Here is a 27,213-nt window from a genome sequence, read left to right on the forward strand (position 1 = left end):
GTTTATTTGAAATTTTAAGTTGGGAAATTGGATTTTTTTTTAATTTTTAAATTTTTCTGTCTTTTTGGGGCTGCACCCGCAACATATGGAGCTTCCCAGGCTAGGGGTCCAATCTGAGCTGTAGCTGCTGGCCTACGCCAGAGCCATAGCAATGTGGGATCCACGCCGCGTCTGCAACCTACACCACAGCTCACGGCAACACCAGATCCTTAACCCACTGAGTGAGGCCAGGGATCCAACCTGTGTCCTCATGGATGCTAGTTGGGTTCTCTGACTGCTGAGCCACGACAGGAAGTCTGAATTTGGCATTTTTAGATGACCAGAGTTAATTATTTAGAACAGTGAACTATATAACAAGGGCTAGGATTTTTTTTTTTTTTTTTTGGCTAGTGGGTAAATTTAAAAGTTAGGTTTTTTTTTTTTCCCATTAAAGTACTTTGTAGTTTGAGAACTAAGATTACACCATATTTCTCTGCCTACCTTCTCACCTGTTTATTTCCCTTGCTGCCCAATTAAAAGTAGAAAGATGCTTTCTCTCATGAGAGCTGTCTCTGCTGGAATTTCTAGCCAACTTTGAGATTAAATATGAATATTCAATCGTGTGTTTAATTCCTTTCTCTTGGGTGGAAGGGATGGGGGGAGCTCAGATGTGTTTCTGCAGACAACAATTGCGTATTTTTGATGGCTGTAGGTTACTTTGCAAGTAGAGAAAAAAATGGAGAATACATAGTAAATTTGAAGAGGTCAAACTGTGACCGAAAGAGATACATTTTTGTAAGAGTAAAACTGAGATGAAAGAGATTCATAGAACAGCTTAACACAGAAAGAAGGTTCTAAACACTTTAGCTGAGATTTTTAAAAAGGAAGAACAGCATGATTGGAGTGTTCACCTGTGGACTTATTAAGAATGAGTATATTAGGTTTCTTGACCTTAATTCACTAAGTATGGACCGTCCAGAAGCCCTGCACTGAGCCGAGGACACAGCAGTGAGCAGAACCAGGTCCCTTGACTCCTGGGCATCTCAGTGAGAGAGAGAGAGAGAGAGAAGGCGGTAGTGCCGGCTGTCAGACGGTGGGAGATGAAGGAATGGGGGTTGGGGGTGGTTCTGTTTTATAAAAGTCCTGGGAGCAAGAAGCACATTTTTAGGTTTCTTAAAAGGAAATTAAATCACCACTACCCTGTGTGTTTGGTGTGTGGTGTAGAGCTTACAGAGCTGCTGCTGGCAGTTCACAAAGTGATGGCTTGCTGCTCTGTTACGAGAGCATGTACCCTTGCAGGGAGGTGTGGCACATGTTCCTGAATAAACCCAAGGCCAGCAGAGTTCTCACCTAATCTGGCTGAGACAGGAACGCGGTTCTTCAGGGGTACGAGGCGGTCCTTACATGCTTTCTCCAGAGGCAATTCACACTTTATGTGACGCCTGAAGTTTTCCCGCAGAATAGATCGAATCACTTTGACGATGTTGGTTTTGCTTTCGTTGTCACTGGTGGGGAGAGGGAAAACAAGGGTCACGTCCACTATCTCACCCTGCTGCCGTTCCTCGTGTCCTGGGCGCACTGCCGCGCTCAGGACGACTGTCGGCAAGTCACCCAGCCTCTGGGTGCCTCTCTCCCCTGGCTTAGAAGATCGCTCTTGAACGTCTTCACGCACCGACAGCTGGATTTCCAATCAGTGTGTTCTACCAGAGCTGCCTTTGGCAGCCTGGGGAGGGTGGGTGTGCTCGTGACATCGTCAAATTATGGGAGGGCACTAAAAATAAACCCTTCTTTTAAAAGAAGTAATCCTGTCACATTCCTCTGGGCTTTAGTTTTTGGAAGCCAGTAATACCTGCAGCACAACTGAAAGATGGTTTCTGGCCGTCCTTCTACTTCCGACTTCGTGTGGATCAGCTCCCACAAGGAATTATTTTCCGTCCCTGTGTAGAAAGAAACAAGGGCCTGCACCTTGGCCAAAGATGCTGTGGTCAAGAGGGCAAGAACACTCGCGAAGTTTAAAACTCACGATCTAGTGCCCTTTTTTTTTTTTTTTTTTTTTTTTCTCTTTCTTTTTCTTGGCTGCACCTGCAACATATGAAAGTTCCCAGGCTAGGGGTTGAATCAGAGCTGCAGCTGCAGGTCACAGCCACTCCAATCTGAGCTGCATCTGTGACCTATGCTGCACTCGCTTTCAGCATTGCCAGGTCCTTAATGCACTGAGTGAGGCCAGGGGTCGAAGCCGTGTCCTCATGGATACTAGTCAGATTCTTAACCCACTAAGCCACAACAGGAACTCTACTACCTTTTTAAGAAATCAAATATTGCCCATCCCGAGTCTCCTCGTTTGCTTCTGTGGCTCAATCTTTGTATGGCTTTCACAGATAGCTACAGAAAGCTAGACATTCCCATCTCTTTGGCCGTTTCCTGAAGGTCTGCAACCATCCCAGTGCTTTCGCCCTACCCCTGGATGCCACCTCTCTGGGAAAGAGGAGGAATGGTCTCCTTTTACAGCCCATTTCTTGGAAGGAACCGTAGGATGTACTCAGGCACTGGAGGTGAAAGAGACCGGCCCCAAATTCATTCATGGCCTCAGAAACATAAGCACCTCGGACAGAAACTGACCAGCCAGCCAGAACGGCACCGCGTGCCCTAGCCTGTCATCCTTTTCATCGCCAGAAGCTCTGTCACCAGAATGTAGCCTCTCTGAACATGTTCCACAGTGGAAGAGTTTTCTGTTTTTTTATGTCACCTACAATCCTCTTGAATCTTAAGGAGTTTTCTGATATATCAAAATTGGTAAAAATTTTAATTTTTGGACCTGTGTTACGGTATCTAGGATATTGGAAAGAAGACGGTTGAAAACTTGACAGTGAAAATAAGGAAACAATGAAAAGAGGTATTTGGCAAAGAAAAGCCATTCACTGGCATATCTTTTCTCCAAATCTGTGAGGAGCTAACACAGTAATCTTGCTTGTCCTCACTTTCCTTGCCTATAAAATAAAATTCTGAGAACTGTTCTCGGGTTCTTGCCTACTTTTTCACTCCACCGTTTTAAAAAGTCTCTTAAAATGTTTCTTTCTGGCATTTGTACAACATACAAAAATTACCTGCTGTGTTCCCCAGTCTGACTTGAAGCGCAGATATGGGGATCAACCAACGAAATTTAAACGGGTCCAGGTCAGCGGAGCTGTGTGCAGGCCGGGAATTGGAGGGCTGGAAGGTGAAAGCCGTCAAGAACAGTGTTAGGACAGCTCGCTCCTGGGGCCAGGGGGGCGCAGGGCACACAGGAACCCGCTGCTGTGTGGGGCTCGGGGTGCAGAAGGGACTCAGGTCAGGTGTGCTCCCGCTGTCAGGGATCCTCACAGCCTGGCTGGGGACAGGGTGGAGGTGCAGTTTGGGTACAGAAAGCTCTAGATTTTTAAGCAAGATGGACAAGCAACCCTTCCATGACTTCGTGTTACCTCAAAAAAGAAACCCAAGTCACACAGACTCTTACATGTATGGAACAAACATGGGCCATTTTTAGGGATAGAAAAGCTGGTTTTCTGTGTGGGCCCCAGCATGGGTATTTATGGACATCTTCTTTTAAAGCAGACATCTTTGGTGGGGAGAATAAGAAATACCTTGAGTGTCTGATTGGGTTGGTCACCCAGGAATAAGTAGCATCAGTCAGGAAGGCCTTGGCACTCAGCAGGCTCCCCAGTTCAACAACAGGAAGATACAGTCATGAAAGGATAGCTTTCATTACAAGTAATTCATGTCTTACCAATTTCTTTTTCAGCTTGCAGTTTTCTTTATAAACCAAGATGACAGCTCTCTTAAAGACTAAAGAAAAGAAAGAAAAGTCATTATTTCGTACCAATTCGCCCAAGGCTGAACTACAGCTGACTGCTTGAAGAGAACAAGCTCCTCCAACTTAAGCTCCAAGGTCCCACGCGGCTAACACGTGAGGGAGTAATTGGTACTTCCTTCCGTTCCTATCTGAATTACACAGCACAAGTACCTGCCTGTTTAAAGCTATCATCTGAAGGAGATCCTGGCATTTTGTTTTCTGAATTCCTGTTTTATTGAAAGCTGAGGCCATGGTGTTCATCTCGCCCAGAATACAGTCTAGCCTCGCTCTTGGTGAGAATTAAGACATTTTAAAATGCAGCACGCTACTAAGATAGCAGGTTTCAAAATAGTCTCAGGAGATCTGTGCCTGTAACACTTGGCGGGATCCACTAAGCCAAGCAGCAGAGGGAAAAGATAAGGAGTGTCCCTGTGAGAGCACTAAAGAGTTGGAGGTTGGCTGTGTTAAGTCAAAGCCACTGGAGCCACGATTCTAAGTCCTTCTGGAAATCAGGCATTAACTGGGCCGGTGGGGTTAGTAGGGTCTTCATTCTTGCCAGGCTCTTTTAAGTTTACATTCTGGGTTTTTTTGTTTTTTTCTTTTTCTTCCAGTGTGACTGTGATAGAATTATACAGTTGCCGCATGTCAAGTTCAAGGTGCGTATCATTAGGACTTGATTTACACACACCAGGAAATGATGACCACACCGGGTTTAATGAGCATCTGTCATATCACACAGATACAATATCTCAGAAAAAATAACTCTTCCTTGTGATGAGTAGGTAGGACAGTTCTTCTGAGTGGAATACTAACCAAATACTGTGAGCTCAAGGTCCTTTCTGGCTTTTCCTAGAGACAGAAATGGATTCAACCAGGAGACGGTCGAGTGCATCAGAAGTTCCCCCATTGAAAGTTCTGTGACCTAAATGGTAAGAACGGATCAAGGAGACACGGAAACATGGATATTGGTCTACATATTAGGTGTAGGCGGGGTGGGGGGGCGGCAGGAGAGGGGGTGCTGTTGCATATGAGGGATGATCACCTATACATGGTCACTGCTAAAATGCAGGCAGTGTCTGTTCAATTTTTACGGTCCCTGGAGTTCCTGTCATGGCTCAGTGGTTAACGAATCCGACTAGGAACCATGAGGTTGCGGGTTCAATCCCTGGCCTTGCTCAGTGGGTTAAGGATCCGGCATTGCTGTGGCTGTAGTGTAGGCCGACGGCTACAGCTCCGATTCCACCCCTAGCCTGGGAACCTCCATATGCCACGGGAGCGGCCCAAGAAATGGCAAAAAGACACACACACACAAAAAAAATTCTACAATCTCTGTAAACATGGCCCTTAATGGCAGTTTTGAAAATATGAGTTAAGCATTAAACTGTTTGAAAAGCATAAAATGGAGTTCCTCTTGTGGCTCAGCGAATTAAGGACCCAACATAGTGTCCCTGAGGATGCAGGTTCGATCCCTGGCCTCGCTAAGTGGATTAAGGATCCGGCGTGTGGTATAGTTCACAGATGTGGCTCAGATCTGGGTTGCCATGGCTATGGTGCAGGCTGGCAGCTGCAGCTCCACTTCGACCCCTAGCCTGGGAACTTGCATATGCCACAGGTTCAGCTGTAAAAATAAAAATAAAAATAAAAAGGCACTTTGCTCCAGTGCACACCCTGTATGTGGGTGAGACCTGCCTCATGACCTGTGGCATGTGGTCATTCCACCTCAGTGTCAAGGGGCACCCCCCCATGCCTTTGTTCGCACTTCCCCCAGGAATTAGGACATTTAGCACCTCAAATCCCTAAACCACACTAGGCCTGCTAATAGAAGTCTCAACATTGAAACTGAATTAAAAAAACAAAAAACTCCAGCTCTTTTCTGTTCTGCCTTTTACTACTTAAATGATAATGCTTCTTATACATAGACTTTTTAAAGCTTAAGATTCCAAATTTAGTAATCCAGCCGGAAAAGATAAAGAGAGAAACTGTCAAATTCCACTTAAACTACTTTTATAAGTAAGGAGATAGCCACCAATATTTAAGGTTAGAAAAGACCCAAATAAAAAAGGAAAGCCCTGAATTCTCCCGACACGCTGGCTCCCACTGCCTTATCCATTCAATCTGGCAGCCCACACTCTCCATATATGGTCTAGCTTCCAGATCTGCCTTAACCTCACGCCTCACAGGAAAGATGGAAGCAGGAGGGATACGAGCTCAGTGATGTTTCTTTTTTTGTACAATGTTAACTGGACATAAGGTCATGTTTTTAAACCCATGTAATCAATTTTATGTTACACTTACACTTAAGTTGTGTGGCTTATTATAAGCACTAAGATCAAAGAGAGGAGTTCCCTGGTGGCTCAGTGGGTTAAGGATCCAGTATTGTCACTGCTGTGGTTTGCATCACTGCTGTGGCAAGGGTTCGGTCTCTGGCCCAGGAACTTCCACATGCCACAGGCATGGCAAAAAAAAAAAAAAAAAAAAAAATTTCAGTGGGATGGACTGGGATTCTGGGGCTAGTAGTTGCAAACTATTGCATTTGGAGTGGATAAGCAGTGAGATCCTGCTGTATAGCACAGGGAACTCTATCTAGTCATTTGTGATGGAACATGATGGAGGATAATGAGAAACCGGGTTACTTTGCTGTACAGCAGAAACTGACAGAACACTGTAAACCAAGTATAATGAAGAAAAAATAAAAATCATTAAAAAAAAAAGAGAAGAAAAGAAAGTTTCAGGGAACTTCTGCAGAAAGCCCTAACAGGGGGCCTGATGTGGCAGTTCACAGACCCAGTGACCACAGGCATTAGGCCTCTCGGGATCCAGAAGTCCTACTGACCTCCTTCTCCGTTCCGCTCTGCTCTGCTACTAGCTGGTCAAACACCGTCCCGTAATCCTCGTATATCTTCTGCATCTCATTGATGTGGCTTGCAACTTTTTCCATTGCCTTTAGTGCTTCTGCAAAATATGCAATCATATTTATTTTATAATTTTTGTTTGAAATCCTACCCCACAGCAATAATGAAAAAGCTCAAGATTCAGGCCAGAATTCGAGACCCGTTCTTACTAACAGCAACATCATTCAGGCAAGGATCAAAGAGCTCACGGTAACTTAGTTATTATAATGAAGAGCAGAAGAATTATCTTCCACCTTGAATGCTCTTTGAAATGAGACAAGTAAAAAGTATCACTACTAATAACAGGTCACACTTACTGAGCACTATCTGTGTGTTCTATTAGGTGGTTTATGTGAAACATCTCATTTAATGGGCCTGTTATCAATCCCAGTTGACAACGGGAAAACTCAGATGCAGAGGGCCTGTGTGTTCTACCAGGCTTCTGAAGACAGACATAAGGGGTGGAGCCAGAATTCAGACCCAAGGCCAACTGGTCACAGATACCTGCTCTTAAGTATTGCCTCTCCTCCTGGACCACTTACTGGAATGGTGAGCAGCAACAGTTTTTTAAATAAGAACTTACAAATACCTCTGCAAATGCCTGACAGCCAGAGCAATTGTTTGCATTCATGCATGGCCTTTATTTGTAATTTTTGACAGGCATGTGAGGAACAAAATGATTTTGTCAAAGTCAAAAAGCAAGTGATTTTTTTCAAGTCACCTCCAAATTTGCTAGTTTTCATACTTTGTTCTTCTGATTCAGTATTTTAATTCAGTCTGGAGAATTTTTTGTAACAGACCCCTTTTAAAGATCATATTAATGCAAAGTGAACTATTCACACAGTATTTATTTGGATGAAAATTATAATTTGGATCATTTCTTTACAGACTTTAACTGTTATACAAAAAAATTTGTCCTGGAGTTCCCATTGTGGCTCAGCGGTAACAAAACTGACTAGTATCCATGAGGACGCAGGCTCGATCCCTGGCCTTGCTTAGTGGATTAAGGATCCAGTGTTGCCATGAGCTATGCTGTAGGTTGCAGACACGGCTTGGATCCCGAGTTGCTGTGGCTGTGGTGTAGGCCAGCAGCTGCAGCTTCGATTCCACCCCTAGCCTGGGAACCTACATAAGCCACGGGTGTGGCCCTAAAAAGACAAAAAAAAAAAAAATTGTCCTTATTACTTATACAAAAGTTTGCTTGTCACAGAAAAGGAGCAAGTTTAATTTTCACTCTTCTTAGTGTTTGCTATTCAGTGATACGAATATTTATCATTAAGTGTGTTTCTCTCTCCACATGCTTTATTATATGTAGTGTACCTAGACCTCCTAGTTTTGACACTTGGAGAACAAATCCCTCTCTCCAATCCAAACAGCATCTCTTTAAGAGATACTCTATTTACTGTGAAACTTAGGGGCTGTGTGTATTTGGCCAATGTGTATCTAAAGAGGTCAATAACTTCTGAGGTTGCAAAAGAAGACAGCTCAGTGGGGCTTAACCTGTCATTGGGAGTTTGGTTTCAGGGCCAGGCTCTGCTCCGAGATGTCCACAAGGTGGCGCCCCACCCAACATATTCCATCAGCAGTGCTCACAAGGCTGCACTAAATTGTGAGAAAACAGGCCTGACCCTGGCAGCTCTGTTTGTTAAACAGGTGCGACCCAAAGCAGCTTATTTCAACTCATGGAGCTTAAACTGCCTTCTCTTAGAAATAAGAATGGAATCATCCCTCCAGCGGCTCTTCAACGAGAGAATTTTTGCCAAATTATTTTGCCCGTTTAAAGGGATGGCCACAATATCTAGCTCTCTTCGCATACTAAAATTAGATCTCAGATGAACCATCCCAGCACTGAGCAATGTGGCAGAATGTGGCACTCCGCAGGGGGAGGGGATCCGCAGGCTGGGGCTGGCGCGGTCACACCAGGACCCGAGCCCCCTTTGTACCTGTCAGGTGATAGTGCTCCTCGCTCTCGTGGTCCGTCAGGGACACCAGTTCCCGGAGCAGTAGGGGGTACTTGAGCACCCTCTGAACTGGCTTGATGAGGTAGGACTCCAGCGTGGACGAGTGCTGCTTGGTGGGATTCCGGGCGTCCAGAAAGGCTTTGAAGGCTTTATCTGTTTTCGCTACAAGCAGATGGATTAAAAGACCCTTAGAAGAACACGGCGGGATGAGTTAGATTCTACTTCACTTAGGCATTAATGGAGTTACAGACAATCCACATCTACAGGCCCCCTTGAGTCATCCTTTGAGAAAAGCCCAGCATGCCTGTGGGTCAAGTGCTGCAGCATCACAGCTCTGGGATGAACCAGAGCGAGTGGGGGCTTGTGGAGCTGCCAGGAGAGCTCCGTCCACGTGCCCAACAGGAACATGGTGCAAAGGGCAGGAGCCTTTTCCTTTTCTGGCCGCCCCGAGGCATAAGGAGTTCCCAGGCCAGGGATAAGATCCAAGCCACAGCTGTGACCTATGCTGCAGCTGCAGCAACGTCAGACACTTAACCCACTGTGCCAGGCTGGGGACTGAACTTGCAACTCAGTGCTCCCACAGCACTGCCAATGTCATCGCACCACGGCAGGAATGCCAGGAGGCTGACTTGCAAGGCACATGCACATGCAGACCCATGAGAGAGGTTGTTATAGGTGCCGGAAAAGTGAGTCTCAGACAGTTCATAAAGCCACAAGACGGTGTTATCCAGACCCTACCCCAAACCCCTCCCCAAAAGATTCATAGAGCAAAATGAACCAGTATTTTCTTCCACTGACCTAGCAAAGGTCATTACTTATTCTACACAATTAAAGACTTCTGTAGAACAAGATCTTTCTCTTTTTTTCCTTTAAAGATAATAAGCACTGTAGCCTCCATCTCCACAGTTCTCAGCAGTACCAGATTCAGACCCCTCGTGACAGTGAAAACCATTTCTCCACTGGGTATCACAAAGGTACACATGTGAACCTAAGTGCATTTTCTTTTTTTTCTTTTGCTTTTTTTTTTTTTTTTTTTTTTTGCTTTTTAGGGCCGCATTTGTGACATAATGGAAGTTCTCAGGCTAGGGATCAGATTGGAGCTGCAGCTGCCGGCCTATACCACAGCCACAGCCACGTGGGATCCTTAACCCACTGAGTGAGGCCAGGAATTGAACCTGCATCCTCATGGATACTAGTTGGGTTCGTAGCCCACTGAGCTGTGACGGGAACGCCCCCCAAGTGCCTTTAGTTTCGGGAGAGCCAGTGGATACACCAGCTGTTGGCTGTCGACTGCACCTGCTGACACTGGTTGACCAGCTATAGGAATTCAGCCAGTCTGGATGACGGCCTTTACTGGGGGTTTTGTACAAGGGCAAGAGACACCTCGTATGAGATGCAGTACCATTTTGTGTGACCACCAGACAAACTGGATGGTGGGATGACCCTTCTTCTTCTTTGGTGGTGAAGAGGAGGTGAGCAAGCCATTTGTACGCTTTTCATTACTGTACTTTCAATGAACTAAAACAGTTCCAATACGGGGGGAGGGAGGGATGGACGGGGGGTTTGGCGTCAGCAGGTGCAAACTATCACATAAAGAAGAGATAAACAACAGGGTCCTACTGTCTAGTACAGGGAACTGTATTTAATACCCTGGGATAAACCACAATGGAAAATGCACAAAAAGAATGTATATGTGAGTATGACTGAATCACTTTGCTGTGCAACAGAAATTAACACAACATTGTAAATCAACTATACTTCAATAAAATATTTTTAAATGATTTTTATTTTTTCCATTATAGTTGATTTACAGTGTTTTGTCAGTTTTCTACCATACAGCAAAGTGACCCAGTCACACACACACACACACACACACACACATGTATATATACATCCATTCCTTTTTTTTTTAAGTTCCAATACAGGAGTTCCTGTCATGGCTCAGTGGTTAATGAACCCAACTAGTATCCATGAGGCCATGGGTTTGATCCCTGGCCTTGATCAGTGGGTCACGGATCTGGCGTTGCCGTGAGCTGTGGTGTAGGTCACAGATGGGACTCAGTCAGATCCCTTGTTGCTGTGGCTGTGGTGTAGGCTGGTGGCTACAGCTCCGATTTGACCCCTAGCCTGGGAACCTCCATATGCCGCAGGTACAGCCCTAAAAAGACAAAAATAAATAAAGTTCCAATACAGGAGCTGCCTCAAACACTTGCGCTGTTGCGGAAGAGAGCCCTGCGTCACTGGGCTCCAGGGAGGCAGCACATCACAGTGGGAGCCAAGTGCACGAGGCCAGCCTGAACTCCAGAGGCGGCATTCAAGTCGCCCGGAAGTTATCTTTTTATCCTGGAAACGCTTGATATTGTAACAGTTCAAGCTTCACGGGCTCAGATCCAATTTCCAAGGACACAAGAGAATGCAGGTAGCCTGGGAACCTTTCCCGGAGACAGCAAGATAAACTAAAAAGGACGACACGTATTTTTATAAGACGCCTTCCACTGCAGGACTCGCACGGACCGGCAGTGACTCCTGGGGACCCGTGTGTGTTTGATGTTCTCTGGGCTGACGAGTGACTGCTGCTCACGCCCTTGAGCCTAAAGACCTCCTCTCATCTCTGCCACCAGAAATAGCAATTGCAAAGAATGGGATAGAAAAACATCTTCTGAGGGGCAAAACTGAGAATCCTAATCTCATGCTAAAAGGTGTGTGGCGACTGAAAGAAGCCCGTGGTGACAGCAACCCCAGTTAAGCCTTCCTGGTTCAGGGTGTGATAAAAGAAATGTTCACCTACTGAGGTATGAGGACGTCATTCTGACCTACACATGGGCTGACCTGAATTTCATGCTAATTAAAATATTCTGTTATGGCCAAGCAAACACGCATTGTGCATCTGCTTTAATTATGAAAGAAAAGGGCCCACTAACCAGAAGCAAAGAATGTCAGCATTCAGAGTTCCTGTGGTGGCTCAGCGCACTAAAGAACCCGGCATTGTCCCTGTGAGGATGTAGGTTCAATCCCTGGCCTCGCTCAGTAGGTTAAGGATCTGGCATTGCTGCAAGTATAGATCACAGATGTGGCTAGGATCCAGTGTGGCTGTGCCACAGGCCCCAGCTGCAGCACTTTTTTTTTTTTTTTTTGGCTTTTTGGGGCTGAATCTGCAGCATTAGGAGTTTCCAGGCTAGGGATCAAATCAGAGCTGCAGCTGCCAGCCTACATGCCACAGCCACAGAGGATCCAAGCCACATGTGCAATGTACCCCACAGCTCACAGCAACACTGGATGCTTAACCCACTGAGCGAGGCCAGGCATCGAACCCACATCCTCATGGATACTAGTCAGGTTCATAACCTGCTAAGCCACAACAGGAACTCCTGTAGCTCCAATTTGACCCCTGGCCTGGGCATTTCCACATGCTGCAGCGCACCAGAAAAAAGAAAAGAATGTCTGTATTAAAAACGAAGGTTAAATGCCTCCCTTACTGGGGTGCCAATGCGTGTCTTCCTTTGATGATAAGACTCCCTTCCCAGGTGCCAAAGCCATACCGACTGGCTGTGTACGTGCTGATCTGGTTCTTTGAAACCCTGCAGGATCGTATCCCTGACTTGTTTGTGTCCTTTGTTCTGACAAGACTTAAAACTGTGAAAACCGTGCTTCTCCAGAGCAGTTCCTCAGAGCTGCTGGACAGGCTGTCTTCCGGGCGACAGTTCTCAGTTTGGCTCAAATAAAACTCTTCTATTAGAGATTGCTTAATGATTATTTTCATCAATAGGTACAACAAGAATAACTTGAACATCGGGTTGATGACACAGTGATGATGACAGCGGCACAAAAACTCCCCCCGATACTTCTACTTCTGAAAAGGGTCATTGCCACTGGCAAATCTCTGACTATACTTCCCAGCCTGGGCTGACCCGCTGGCCTGTCACTGAAAGCCCAAGGGGGTCAATGTCCTGGCCGGCTGCCCCCAGGCTGACCCACTGCAAGCCAGCAGTGAAGGCCCGGGCACCTCTCTAGCTGCCCAGGGTAACAGGGGCTGTTGACACGAGGTGGGGGAGGAGTGACGCAGGGTGGTCACCCAGTTACCTCGGACGTCAAAGAAGTTAAAGTCTTCAGTTAAAGCCGATAAAAATGTGGAGGACAGAAGATAGTTCCAGGCCAGGATACGGGCTGTGAAAAACACCAGTCTCACCAAAGAGGCTTTTCATTTTACTTAACACACTTTTTGTGAGTTTGGTGGTGGTTTTTTGTTTTTTTGCAACGGGTCCTCGGGTTTAAGAAGAAGAAAGAAGAAAGAAAATGGCCTTCACTGCCTTCTGCTCCCTCCAGGGGCTTATATGGTTGGTTAAAAGTTTTAGAGCAGGGAATTCGGTGAAAAAAGGACCCAGATGTGATTTAACAGCAACGTGACACGTGGCAAAGCAACTTTTCTGCCCTCAGACACACACATTCACTGTTATCAGAAAACTGATACAAACTTCCCCTTTAATGTCTGTCAATTTCAAGGCCAACAATGGAGCATAGTCTGTTGTTTTAAATTACACGTATCCGTACATACTGAATACAAATGTACTCTTCGTTAACAATTAGAATGGCACAAGCATAGCTATAAAAGGTCTGAGCAACTTACCCCGCTCTAGAACCTTCTGCACTTTAATATGATTAGCGCAGAAGCCGCTGTACAGCTTAAAGTGGTCCGCATAATAAAGGAAAGAGCCTCCAAGGGAAAACAGTAGTTTCTAGAAGGAAAAGGGGAAAAGTTACATCAGACGTGGTTTCATCAATGTCTGCTGGCTCAGGCATGACATCTGGCTGCTTTGGTGCCTCCGTGGCCTTTGTCTTTGAGATTCCAGAGCGCTAGTGCCTCAAGGAAGCCACTCACAGAAAGCCCAGGGCAGCCTCATTTGCCCAAGAAATGCAGAAGAGCCCTGCGTCCTGCTAGCAGATCTTCAGGTTGACTGAAAAGTTTCTGGCAGCAGAAAAGACATGGAAACCACCTCAGTGTCCATCAGCAGGTGAGTGGGTTAAGAAGATATGGTACACACAGCCATGGAAAACTACTCAGCCATAAAAAAAGGACAAAATAATGCCATTTGCGGCAACATGGACGCAACTAAAGATTCTCATACTGAGTGAAGTATGTTGGAAAGAGAAAGATAAGTACCGTATGATATCCCTTATATGCGGAATCTAAAATAGGGCACAGGAGTTCCTGTTGTGGCTCAGTGGTTAACGAATCCAACTAGGAACCAGGAGGTTGCGGGTTCGATCCCTGGCCTTGCTCAGTGGGTTAAGAATCTGGTGTTGCCATGAGCTGTGGTGTAGGTCGCAGACGTGGCTCTGGCGTAGGCCAGTGGCTACAGCTCAATTCAACCCCTAGCCTGGGAACCTCCATATGCCGCGGGAGTGGCCCCAGAAATGGCAAAAAGACAAATAAAATAAAATAGGGCACAAATGAAAAACAGAAACAGATCACGGACATGGAGAGCAGACCTGTGGTTGCCAGAGGGGGAGAGGGAAGAAGTGGGCTAGATGGGGAGTTTGGGGTTGGTACCTGCAAACTATTACATTTAGAATGGATAAGCAATGAGGCTCTACCTTACAGCACAGGGAACCATATCCGATCTCTTGGGGTAGACCATGATGGAAGACAGTATGAAAAAAGAATGTGTGTGTGTGTGTGTGACAGGGTCACTATGCTGTACAGGAGAAACTGATACAACACTGTAAATTAGCTATATTATAATTAAAAAAACTGGAGTTCCCGTCGTGGCGCAGTGGTTCACGAATCCGACTAGGAACCATGAGGTTGCGGGTTCGGTCCCTGCCCTTGCTCAGTGGGTTAACGATCCGGCGTTGCTGTGAGCTGTGGTGTAGGTTGCAGACGCGGCTTCGGATCCTGCGTTGCTGTGGCTCTGGCGTAGGCCAGTGGCTACAGCTCCGATTGGACCCCTAGCCTGGGAACCTCCATATGCCGTGGGAGCAGCCCAAGAAATAGCAAAAAAAAAAAAAAAAAATTTTTTTTAAAGTTCCCACTGTGGCACAACAGGATTGGTGGTGTCTTGGGAGTGCTGGAACACAGGTTCGATCCCCAGCCCAGCACAGTGGGTTAAGGATCCAGCGTTGCCACAGCTTTGGCTTAGGTCACAACTGCAGCTTGGATCTGCTCCCTGTCTGGGAACTCCATATGCTGCAGGGTGGCCAAAAAAGAAAAAAAAAAAAAATTCTGGCAGCAGAGACTAATGACAGAGTGTGCAATCAAGAACAAGAAAGAAAATTTTATTAAAAAAAATGCATCTGACACAGTGGGATACAAATAATCTGAGAGGCTAATTAATAAGCATTTAATAAGGAATGAATAATTAATTAATAAGTTATGAATGATTACTCGCTGCACACTCCTTTAGCCCCTTTTTACTCCCTTCTGCCTTTCCTTCCCCGGTGGGACCTCCAGCCAGTCACCTGTGTCCACACTGGAGACAGAGCTCCGCAGAAGAGCCCTATCTACCAACCAGAAACAGCACAGACCTGGAGAGCAGGCTTGTGGTTGCCGGGGTGGGGGGAGTGGGATAGACGGGGAGTCTGGGGTTGGTAGATGCAAACTGCTACATTTAGAAGCTCTCCCAGAACAGGTGAACGCCTAGGCTTTCATCTCAGGGTCATGTGACCGTGGCGACACCAAATCAGACGCGGTAGATGCAGTCGCCCTACAGATCCTCTGGTGGAGCTGAGTTTGGAGCGTGGACACGGTCCACAGCAGGCCAGACTCCCTAAAAGCTGTGCCACCCAGACGTCTGATCCCCAGAGCATGTACTCAAGGACACAGAGCCTCCTTTTAGCGTCCGCCAGAGAACACCAGGCAGTGGAAGCACTGAAGTCATCTTTTAAACAGTCAAGGGATCACATTCCTTCGAAGAGAACTCTGCACTGGACCCACCCGATCTCGCTTTAAACCCACGTCTGCGAGACTTACCCGAAACTGCGAGGGGGTTTCAAGTATGTTGAAGTCAGATGATGCGGAAATTCCGTCCTCCAGAGTCTCCAGAAACACCTTTTGAAATTCAAGCATCTCTGGCAAACTTCCAAAAAGCGACTCCATCTAGGTGAAGACAAGGATTTGAAAAGAGGGTGTTAGTGACGGAGACGTGGACGCCTCTCTCTCCCTCTCAGACGCACAAATAAATCACGAGTCATTCACCAAGAAGGAGACAGAGGTAAATCCTGCAAAGACGACAGCATGTTCCTTCTGGGATGCAGCTGACACACAGAGAGTCTCACAGCTCCAGGCCCTGTAACTCTATGATAATTTTTTATTAGGGGTCAAGTGTTCAGAACTCAGAGTGGGGGTTGGGGGGAGATGGAAGTCAGCAGAACTCATTCCTGTGATTTCGAATTAAAAACTCATGCACTGAAAAGTAATTTTGGTCGTATCTTCTAATAGAGAAAGGACACGACCCTCCCCTGTGTTTGTAACTCTCGCCAGAGTTCCCATCGTGGCTCCGCAGAAATGAATCTGACTAGTATCCATGAGGATGCAGGTTCGATCCCTGGCCTTGCTCAGTGGGTTAAGGATCTGGCGTAGCTGTGAGCTGTAGTGTAGGTCACAGATGCAGCTAGGACCTGCCATTGCTGTGGCTGTGGTGTAGGCTGGCAGCTGCAGCTCTGATTGGACCCCTGGCCTGGGAACTTCCATATACTGCAGGTGTGGCCCTAAAAAGACAGTGTATGCAGGTGTGGCCCTAAAAAGACAGTGTGGGTATATATATATATATGTATATATCTTGCCACATCAATGGCTTTGGAGGAGGCCAAAGGTCTCCAAGGCCAGAGAGACAATGGAGTCTCTCTGAAGATCCTTAAGTCTGAATGTCCTTTTGGAAGCAGGAGATGAAATCTAGGTCTGTTCTCTGAAGGGCAAACAGAGACCAGGCTATGGGTCAGCAGGTGAGGAGGATGGCTGTTTACCTCGTCTTGGGTAAGGAAGGTCTCACTTTGAAGTGGCTCCAAGTATAAATCAAAGAGGCAGCTCAGATCCTGCAAGACAAAAGGGGAGCGTCTTTAACCCTTAAGTCTCCAACATACCCGAGCATTTCCAGCAGCTCCAGACTCCCACTGGGAATGATGAAGTTGAGGCCTTGTTGAATTCTTGACCCTGAAAGTGGTGCTTCTTGCTCACCTATTTCAAAGGGGTGCACAGCACAATCCGTTCAGTAGCTGGGCCCGCATTTTCCTTTATAGCTCCATCACCTGCTCTGCATATTTAAATGTCTGACTGGCAGAACCGGGATCTTTCTTCGGGCCACTGTGGCAGGAGCACTCGTTCCCCTGCAGAGAAGTGAGCCCTGGCCAGGTCCTCGCCAGCTGTGGCCCCATCTGCTGGCCGAGTTGGCTTCCTCCTCTGCCTCAAGGAGCACGGTGACAGCTCCAGCAAGGACAGCTGAGCCACTTCAGGTTTGGGGCTGACGCATGAGCAGGACTGCAAACTCCCATACTCAAATGCCAGAAAAAAAAATGCCCAAAGATGAGCAGTCATAATGTTTACGATTTAGGCCACATCTGAGTCTCCAGCCAACGGGGCTCCAACAGTACTGAGTGGGGGGGCTTGACTGTGTTTATAAAATTCCTTGAAGTTTTTTGTTTTTGTTTTGATCCTGAAGCCAAGATCAGGATATAATTTGATGACAGAAATGATTTCTTTTCCTTATTTCATTTATTCTGAAGAATTCTGAGTCCCAAAATAGCAGAAGTATCTGATTACTTCACCCTCATATTGTAACGGAGAAACCCAGCCCTGGAGAGCTTTGAAGAGCCAGAAGCCTCCAGAACCTCGTGGTGCAGGTTCTGAAAGCAAGCGGATAGGCCCGTGACACCGAGTGTTTGACAAGAAATCCGCCCTGGCCTCCCCTCCCTCTCTGCTCCACAGCGGCTGCTGCAGAGGAGGGGTGAGAAGTTACTGAATTGTATCCCACATGTTGAAAACTCCACGTCGCATCTGGAGACCCAGGTTAAAGGACATGTAAAAGTCCACGTTAAATATCAGCAACATCCCAGAGCTCCATCGTGGCTCCGCGGGTTCAATCCCTGGCCTCGCTCAGTGGGCTATGGATCTGGCATTGCTGTGAGCTGTGGCGTCGGCCAGCAGCTGCACCTCCAATTCAGCACATAACCAGGGAACTCCCATATGCTGCAGGTGCAGCCCTAAAATTAAAAAAAAAAAAAAGTCAGCAACAAAGAGAAAAAGTAGAAGTGACGTGTGTGTGTGAACCACACTAGGCATCAGGGCTGGTTATTCCGTGCGAGGCAGGGGCACAAGGTGCCGGCCACTGGCGCCCAGGACCAGTGACACCAAGACTGGCCACTCAGAGCCTCAGGGCCAGAGCTGCAACACCGGCAGAGGAGACGAAGCACAGGTTGCTCGCAGAGACGGGAGGGCCCCACTTTTCACCTCCCTGGCCCACAGCATCCACACCAGTCCCGACCAGGGTCCCAGCGCAGCGACCCTCCAGACAGCGTGATCTGCTGGTACCGTATAAACAACATCAACAACAAAAAGGGACTTGGATTCTGCTCTCAACTACGCCCATGACGCTGCGGGTGAAAACTCCACGACCACCATCGGGCTGTCAGGAGGTGAAGCCTCAAACACCGCAGCGCACAGAGCTGCTGGGAGAGGGCACAGTGGCCCCGGGATGGTTTGGAAATCTGGTCTTAACCGCCTGGATATTTCCTTATCTCTGCACATTTGGTGCAGGGCAAGACAGAGTAGGAAAGGAAAGGAAGCTGTCACCGCCACAGCCTTCCTTCCTCCCCTAGGGGACCAAGAGAAGGGGCTTTGGTGTTCTCCCGAGCCTCCTGTGAACGAGGGTTTTGGCAAAGTCCAGATGAAACCACAGGGATGTTAATAAAAGGGGAAACTCAGATGTGTCTTGTGGGGAAAGGAGAGGGGTGTGTGTGTGTGCACGTGTACCAAGGCTTCCCTCACTGACCTGGCATGTTAGAGCTGGCGTAAGAACACACCTGTCTCAGACCCCGGATAAAGGACTCAGAAGGGACCACCCAAGGCCACACCAGCAGGTGGAGGCCAAGCCAGCCCTGGATCCTCAGCCTACCACACTATGCCACGCTGCTTCCAGCAACTGGCCAACGAAGTCAGTGTAAAATAGTTCCAAAGCGTCAGCACGTACTTAAAGCCAAAGAACTCTGTCTTCCCAAGCGCCCAGTGCATTGTTTAGAAAATGGCTCTCAAACTACTGACTGAGGCTTCTGAGATAAAGAAATGCACTCCCCAGGTACTGAAAGGCTCAGCTGCCACCGCGTGTGGTGGCTGGGGACTGCCCATGTGACGGCCAGCGCCCTGGTCGTGGGGCTCCGTCCTGAATGATAATGGCCTGAGCTCCGGGGCCCGAACCAGCAGCCACTTGTGAACTTGCTGTTCGTCCCGGACAGTGATCTCCATCCCCCTTCACTACACCAGCCCAGGCTCCCTTCCCACAGATGGCAAATGACAAGCTGGAACATCTGTTTCCATAGTGAAAGCTACCTTGGTAACAAAACAAAGCGGGAACCTAATTTTCCCAAGCCTCTCACCTCCCGCCCTCTCACCCTTCACGGCAGCAATTCACCACCTGGCGGAGCAGGCGTCTCCCTCAGGATGAGTGGCAGGGTCCCCAGGCAGACAGGACCCGGGCGCCCTGTCAACACACAACTGGCCGCTACAGGAGGGCAGCGGGAACTGTGGGGGCATCTCCTGTTACCTTCACATAGGACTTCTCCGTGTCCATGAGCTCCTGGATGACTTTTCGGAGGCGATCTGCATCCGAGAGGTGGCGAGCCAGCGGCCTCGGGGGTGGGTCCTGACCCTCGCTTGGTCCCTCCATGCCGCTGGGCTGGGTGTCGTGGAAACTCCTGCACAGCGCGGCGATCTGCTCAGCACTCTGCGAGGGAACAAGAGGCACAGGACATTCTCCATCGTTATCGGGCCACCTGCCAAGGATGCAGGGACCGCCTCTCTGCCCCGGGCTCTTGCCAAGTCTCACGGGGCGTTCATCCAGGGCACACGGCCGTCTCCATCTCAAACCCTGCTGCCTACCACTCGAGATTCTGGGAGAGGGAGTTCCCATCATGGCTCAGCGGTAATGAACCCGACTAGTATCCCTGAGGTTGTGGGTTCAATCCCTGGCCTCGCTCAGGGGTGAAGGATCTCGTGTTGCTGTGGCTGTGGTGTAGGCCGGCAGTTACAGCTCCAATTTGACCCCTAGTGTGGGAACCTCCATATGCCATGGGTGTGGCCCTAAAAGACCAAAAAAAAAAAAAAAAATTTATGGAGTGAAGACATGACCGTACAGGTAGAGGTTGAGATGTGTAGCAAAGAGAAGGTCCCCACCCTGAAGGGGTGCAGAGCCCAGCGGAGTGAAAGACAGGGAGCAGGTGACACAGCAAAGCCCAGAGATGCTCTGGGGGAACCTTCACGGAGAAGGGAGCCTGGGGCAGGTCCTGAGCACTAGGTCGCCATGTGTCAGACCCAGGGCATGGGACAGGGGGGTCATTCCAGGTAGAAAGAAGAGAATCACACAGATTAGAGACAAGAAGGAGCAGGAGTGTCTCTGGGGACCGACAGCCTTCTGTACAAGTTCCCGTTTAGATTTAAGCACAGCACGGACAAGTCTTCGCAAGGAGAACCCATTTGCACGTTCCTGCTTGAGGCTGGTGGTTTGAAGCCTCAAATGTGTGTCCTCCTATATGCCTCCACCTGCATGAGAATCATCGGATTCATTCATAGTATCTTTCCTCGGAGTTCCCCTCATGGCTCAGCGGAAACAAATCTGACTAGTATCCATGAGGACGAAGGTTCTATCCCTGGCCTCGTTCGGTAGGTTAAGGATCCAGCGTTGCTGTGAGCCGTGGTGTAGGTCGCAGATGGGGCTCAGATCTGGTGTGGCTGTGGCTGTGGTGTAGGCTGGCAGCTATGGCTCTGATTGGATCCCTAGCCTGGGAACCTCCATATGCCACAGGTGCAGTCCTTAAAAAAAAAAAAGACAAAGTATCTTTTTCCTTATCTTTTTTCCTATTCCTCCCACCCACAAGTTCCAGCCCATCTCACCACCTACCAGTCCGTCAGCCAGTCAAAGAGCAAGGGCCATACCTTTCCTTGTCATGGCCCCCAAGTGCCCAGCTCAGGGTTCAGTCTGCCTCTGTTGTACTGACATTATTTTGAATCACAGAGCAGCTTAGTCCCAATACAAATGACTGATCCATCTTTGGCACCTCAACTAAAACTCTCCTCTCTTTGGCGTGTTGTCTCCATACCTGATCTCCAACACTCTGTCTGGGATAAAAACTGAACCTGCCAGAAGCACCTCTTCATTCTCACTTAATTCATTTTCTTTGCTGGGATATTTCAGAACACTAGCCACTCCCACAAGCATGCTGGTCCACGCTTGGTACACTGAGGGGCCTCAAAATCCACTCAGGACACCCATCCTCTCTCCTTCTCTCCTTCCATCTTCTACCCTCTCCTGCCCAACACAGTGTGTTCATGTGATGGAAATATACGCTTGACACCGACACTCAGCAGTGATCTCCTGGCTAGACTTTCAGTTCAGTTTGGTGGGGACCCAATGAGAACTTGCTCTGCCTCCAAAGAAACAGAAACCAGCCCCTGCCAAGGTAGGAAACACCAAAGCACAGCCTACGGCAGACTGGCAACAACCACACACATGTGTGTCGCAGACGTAAAACGTGACACACATTAAACAAGTGGGACATCACGCTGGAACAGGCTGTCTGGACGGCTTCGGGGAAGAGTGGATTGTAAGTGGTCCTGGAAGGCGAGTGCTCCAAGGGAGAAGCACAGAACATGCCAAAGGCGCAGGGGAAAAGGAGCCTGGTACTGACAAGTGCCCAACTCACGGCAGCGGGGGGCGGTGGGGGGGGGGGAGCCAGGGGCCCACAGACAGGGAGGAGGAGAACTCCCAGCCTGCCGGCCCTTTCGTGTAATTACTTCTCTTATGTTTTGACATTAATCTTGGTGCAAAAGCTCTATCAACCAGACACACAGACACATCTTAAGTAACTTGCTACGGAAACAGTGAAAGCACTACGATCCTCCTGGGACGTACACAGAATCCCCTTGCTTCTGTCCTTCACGAGGACACCAAGCGTGGTGCTGGTAAGGCCTGTCAGACGACGTCCATTCAGGGTAAACTTCCGAAGAACAAGAAAAGAGACGTGGACCTTGCATCAATCGGAATGCAGCTTGATCTATCGAAATGTCACACAGCACGTTTGAAGCAACCAAATCTTATGACTCATTATGGAAGAAACTCCAAACTGTCCAGTCATGCTCTAGAAACCTAACGACGCACAGCAAAAGTCAAAGGGAACAGTGCAACCCAAAGGCAGCTTTCCTTCTCTTCCAGGAGGTGAGCCTTAGAAAGGAGCACGAGGGAATATAAGCAAACCAGCCCCAAATTCTCTCCTCCTCCTCCTACTTTCTAGGGGACTTCAATCCTGGCCACACACTTGTTTTGGGGGTAGCAGCTATAAAAAAAAAAAAAGAAAGAAAAACTAACACCCATGGCTGGACCAACCAAATCAGAATCTCTGAGTATTCTTTTAAAAGTTTCTTAAGTGATGCTGATGTGTGACTCATGTGAGAACAACTGGTCTACCCATCAATAAAGCAAGCATCTGCTTGTGTTTTCCAGAAGGATCACGCTGCCCTCAGGGTCTGCAATGAAGGATGGATACATCAAGCGTGTACAGACCAACCTCCTAAGACAAGAGAAAGCAGACAGAATCACACTGTGACTGGTGTTCCAGGTCTGGCTCTCATAGCAGCTCAACAGCCCAAGATAATAATATTGAAACTCCCAAACTCACTCATCTGAAATCTCTATACTGGTATTTGCACCAAAAGCTCAGACAATACAATTTTACAACCCTGAAAAGTAACAGTTTCCAGGGCTGTTGAAGCCGTATTAATAGCTCAAACATATACTGTATAAAATAAGATCTGACAAAATACACCATAAGTGAAATGGCAGCTGGTGAGACTGCAGCTTCGCCTTTGCTGGGATGTCAAAAATCACACCTAACGATGCAGATTTTAAAAATAAAGTATCTTGCCATTTTAGAAAATCAGAATTCATTTTAAGAACACTTCTGGTAAGATTAACTTGGAAAAGTGAATGTTCGCTTAGACTTTTCATAGCAAATGTACCTTTGAAGGTACCACAATGAAGTGCTCAGAGGCTACAAAGTGTTACCCTTCTCACACTTAGCAGTTTGGCTGTTGTCCAGGGAAGTCTGCGAGGATTGTCTGCAATCAAAAGGAAGCGGGGCCTCTAAAAGGAGAAGAGTAACAGTAACTGTGTTTTTAGGTTGTATCTCAAAGAGTCACTCAGTTGACCGTATTTCAGTTCCTCCATTCTCAGTGAGGGTTATAAACAGTGAACTGTTAAGTGTAGAATTCCGGGTGTATCTGATAAGCAATTTCTAGGAATAGTGACCCTTGTGGTTGGGATATTTTCACATGTGTGCGCGGCGATGGAGGTGAAAGATGGAGCACAAACTAGACTGAGAGGACCTGAGTTCTAGCCCTGGCTCTGCCTCCAGCCCTCCATATGTGCTGGGCAAGACTCACTTCTGCATCTTCAATCACCTCATTGATCGAAGAGAAGATGCATTACCTATTGCATCAGGTAACGCCTCGAGTTGCCTTTGGAGTCAAGGAGAAATGAGAGATAGCATCAGTTGAGTACTTGCTATATCCGAGGCAGAGATGGTGGAAGGTGTTCTCACAGAACTAGAGGGCATTCGGTCCTTACTTTGTGACTCACTGAGACCTCAGGTTGGGGGGGAGGCAGCACCCTGATGGCACAGGGTTGACCACCCCTGGAGCAGCCAGCAAAGCGTGGGCAGAACAGACTTGCCCCTCTGGCTGCCTCTGCCCACCATGCAGTCGGGGCTCTCATGGCCCTAGAGAATCCAAACATACCCCAGGTGGGCCCAGGATGCAGCCACCAACCTCTAGAGGCATCTCTGCTGGGGGGGCTGGGGGGAAGGCACATCTGCATGCAGCTGTGACTTCCTTTAGGCTGATCCCTGCTTCCTTCCATTCCTGGAATAGCTGCTCTTAAAGCAAGACAGGGAGTTCTTGGTGGTCTAGTGGTCAGGACTCAGGGCTTTCACCACTGCAGCCCGGGTTCAGTCTTCGGTTTGGGAACTGAGAGCTCACATTAAGTTGCTGAGTACCTTGCGCCCCTCCCCCCCCCACCCGAAAGCAAGAAGGTGTCCACAAGTTAGGGCTGGGCACGCATGAAGGTTCCCTAGCCTGACAGGGGCTGCTGGTGTTGTGCAGAACCAACAATCCTGGAACCTGAAACTCAGAGTGGTGTTTCCCGGTTCACAGTGATCAGTACTAAGAACCTTTTTTTTTTTTTTTTTGTCTTTTTGCTATTTCTTTGGGCCGCTCCCGCGGCATATGGAGGTTCCCAGGCTAGGGGTTGAATCGGAGCTGTAGCCACCGGCCTACGCCAGAGCCACAGCAACGCAGGATCCGAGCCGCGTCTGCAACCTACACCACAGCTCACGGCAACGCCGGATTGTTAACCCACTGAGCAAGGGCAGGGACCGAACCCGCAACCTCATGGTTCCTAGTCGGATTCGTTAACCACTGCGCCACAACGGGAACTCCAGTGCTAAGAACCTTGGGTTCATCATGGGCCTCACCATTTATGAGAGACCATAGAACAGACACCCCAGGGGAGCCCAGCCGGGGAAGGGGTGGCCTGTGTCGTGAGGGCTCACACGGGACCCCACCCCACCCCGCTTCACTGTCTGGAGCCCGGAGGACTCGCCTCAGTAAATCACCTCAGAATGGGCTGCGGAGCCAGTGGTCACATCCTAGCAAATTAGTTAAGTCAGAAATACCCCTTTGGGTTAAAAAAAAAAAAAAGAATACTAAAAATTGTACAAAGGACTTTTTTGCAGTTCCCTCTGCAATCCATGACAGACTCTAATTTACAGAAAGAGGGGATGTCAACCCCAAATGTGCCCAGCAGAGGGCACTCAGAAGGAGCAGTGAGGGTTGGTGGCTTTCCCGGGCAGGCTGATGGGCAGAGACAGGGGCACTGATTCCAGGTGAGCTGGATGCCCAATGTATAGGTCCAGCCACTGATACCCCACGCACCCATCTCTGCCAGGCCAGAGTCCCAGGGCTGTGCTCTGGTCCACGCTCAGAGGTGGTGCCAGGGTGGAGAGGGCAGAAGTCTGGGCCAGACTATCCCAGAGGGTCTCAGCAAAGGGGGCGGAAGGAGGGGGAGGAAGCGGGTCGTAATCAGCACCTGGGCAGGTGAAGTGGGAGTTAAAAACAGATCCAAGTGGATTCTTGAGAAACGCCATGAGATTTTTATATTTATCAAAATGTACAGCAAGGATAAGGAAATGCTCATGATCTTAATTTTCTAGATGAGACAGTGCTATTGCCAAAGGCAGAGTAGAAATATAAACTAAAATTAAATGTAAACTTATGTCCAATGAGAGTCTATACTTTATACTGAAAGGTAAAGAGTCATCGAGATAAGTTATAGTACAAAAATGCAAAAAAAAAAAAATCTATGCAGCAATTACCAATGATGGGAGAGATTAGTAAAAGCTGGGACTCTTTTAAAAGTTATATCATGGGAATGCCCGCTGTGTTGCAGCGGGTTAAGAATTCGACTGCAGTGGCTTGGGTCACTGGCTGCGATCCCCAGCCTGGCACAGTGAGTTAAAGGATCCAGCGCTGCCACAGCTGTGTGTCCCTGGCCCAGGAACTTCCATGGGCTGCAGGTGAGACCATAAAAAAAAAAAAAAAGAAAAAAAAAAGTTATCATATGCACAGGGAGTTTAATTTTCCAAGTTGTATTATTTTCCTGAGCGTAGAAGGATAAATTTCCTCTGAGTTCCTAAAGGAAAGGCCAGAAAAATCAAATTCCATTCTTTAGATAAATTTTTACTGAGCCCCTCCTCCACACCAGGCTCTGTTCTAAGTGTTGGAGATGACGCTTAAACACAAAAAAGGAAAAGCCTGACCTTCACGCTTCATCACAGGTGGTGGAGGAAGGACAGAGAGAGGCGACAAGGACACAGACAACAAAACGTGCAGCCCACAGTGTCCAGAGGCACAGCGCCCTGGGGAAACACAAGCTGGAGGGGGCGTACGGAGGGCCCGCTGGACGGACTGCAGTTGTTAACAGGGGGGCAGGGGAGGAGATGACCTTCACCTTCAAGGGCCTGCGGGAGGGAGCGGCCATCGGAGGGAGCACAGCCTTTCAGAAAACAGAGGGCCTCCAAGCAGTGAGTTCCCTTGTCCTTAGGTGGCACACCCCTGGGAGGGCAGGTCCGATCTGTGTTGTGTGCCTGGAGGTGGGGAAGTGCCATGTGTGTGGGTAGGTGGCTCCCAGGCCAGAGGCACTCCCACCCCTCGCGGTGGGAGCCGCCCAGCCAGAATTGGTGAGAAACAGGCCGGCTGCCTGCCTTCTGCTCAGTTTCCTTATTTAACTGGTGTTGGATCTGAATTCAGGAGTGAATAAGATATGCTTTCTCTGCCAAGGATGTCTCAAGGCCTAGGGCAGCATTTCTAGACAACCGGGCACTTCTTTCCCATAAAACACCGGGTGTTTCAATATCACTCTTATGTAATTTACCAGAAAAACGGCACAGATTCTAACAGATCCTTTGCCAGGCACTGCATTCTCGCTCTCCCATTTCTCACCCAGAAAGAAAAACATGGCTCACTTCTGATGGACAGTTAAACCTGCTTAGCAAGGAAGATGCAGGTGGACCAGAATTGTTCTCTGATGTCTGAGTGCAAAAATGGTGTAACAGAGGAGTTCCTGTCGTGGCTCGGTGGTAACGAACCCGACTGGGAACCATGAGGATGCAAGTTCAATCCCTAGGCTCGCTCAGTGGGCTCAGGATGCAGCGTTGCCATGAGGTGTGGTGTAGGTTCCATACATGGCTCACATCCAGCATTGCTGTGGCTGTGGTGTAGGTTGGCAGCTGTAGCTCCAATTTGACCCCTAGCCTTGGAACCTCCATATGCTGAGGGTGTAGCTCTAAAAAGACAAGAGAGAAAAAAGGAAAAAAAGGTATAACACAGACTTTAATGACCTCACTCTGAAACAACCAGGTGGGCTAATAAGGACATCATCAGAGCAGGGGTCAGTGAACGGTATCAGCCCCAACCCAGGATGCCAGCTTTTGCTGTGGATAAAATTTTATTTGAACTCAGCCATCTGCCTGCGGTCTATAGCTGTTTCTGCACTGAAACACCAGAGCCTCAAATATTTACTACCTGGCCCTTTACAGGAAAAACAAGCCAATTCCTGAAAGAGAGAGATGAGCCCAATCCAAAAAGATGCTTCTTTTGAAATTTAAGTCTGAATTAAAACTCAAAATCTATAACACTTTAACTTGTTCAGTGAGTAAATTAAAGTGTCTGTTTTTAAAATGACTTTTATAAAACAGGGTTTTTTTTTTCCTTTCTTTTTCAACTCTACCCACGGCATATGGA

The 27,213-nt window shown here is 48.0% G+C and overlaps 2 protein-coding genes across 3 annotated transcripts in view; one reads left to right on the top strand and one right to left on the bottom strand.

Moving 5' to 3' along the window:
* TFB1M (transcription factor B1, mitochondrial) overlaps positions 1–4,778 on the top strand; it is an 88,918-nt gene extending 84,140 nt beyond the window's left edge. Inside the window, exons 8-10 of the transcript XR_007133489.1 lie at positions 3,758–4,101; positions 4,420–4,464; positions 4,662–4,778. The gene's annotated coding sequence lies outside the window, so the exon portion shown is untranslated. The remainder of the gene's footprint in view (positions 1–3,757; positions 4,102–4,419; positions 4,465–4,661) is intronic.
* TIAM2 (TIAM Rac1 associated GEF 2) overlaps positions 1–27,213 on the bottom strand; it is a 237,261-nt gene that overhangs the window by 1,515 nt on the left and 208,533 nt on the right. For both annotated transcript variants that reach the window (XM_047769867.1, XM_047769866.1), the window contains 11 exons: positions 19,409–19,588; positions 16,620–16,688; positions 15,628–15,753; positions 13,285–13,393; positions 8,643–8,822; positions 6,642–6,760; positions 4,622–4,730; positions 3,743–3,801; positions 3,084–3,189; positions 1,829–1,916; positions 1,330–1,484 (listed from right to left, as the gene is read on the bottom strand). In XM_047769867.1, the coding sequence (XP_047625823.1) occupies positions 1,330–1,484; positions 1,829–1,916; positions 3,084–3,189; positions 3,743–3,801; positions 4,622–4,730; positions 6,642–6,760; positions 8,643–8,822; positions 13,285–13,393; positions 15,628–15,753; positions 16,620–16,688; positions 19,409–19,588 (1,300 nt within the window). The remainder of the gene's footprint in view (positions 1–1,329; positions 1,485–1,828; positions 1,917–3,083; positions 3,190–3,742; positions 3,802–4,621; positions 4,731–6,641; positions 6,761–8,642; positions 8,823–13,284; positions 13,394–15,627; positions 15,754–16,619; positions 16,689–19,408; positions 19,589–27,213) is intronic.

The sequence above is a fragment of the Phacochoerus africanus genome, chromosome 2, assembly GCF_016906955.1.
Source record: "Phacochoerus africanus isolate WHEZ1 chromosome 2, ROS_Pafr_v1, whole genome shotgun sequence".
In the NCBI taxonomy this organism is placed as follows: domain Eukaryota; kingdom Metazoa; phylum Chordata; class Mammalia; order Artiodactyla; family Suidae; genus Phacochoerus; species Phacochoerus africanus.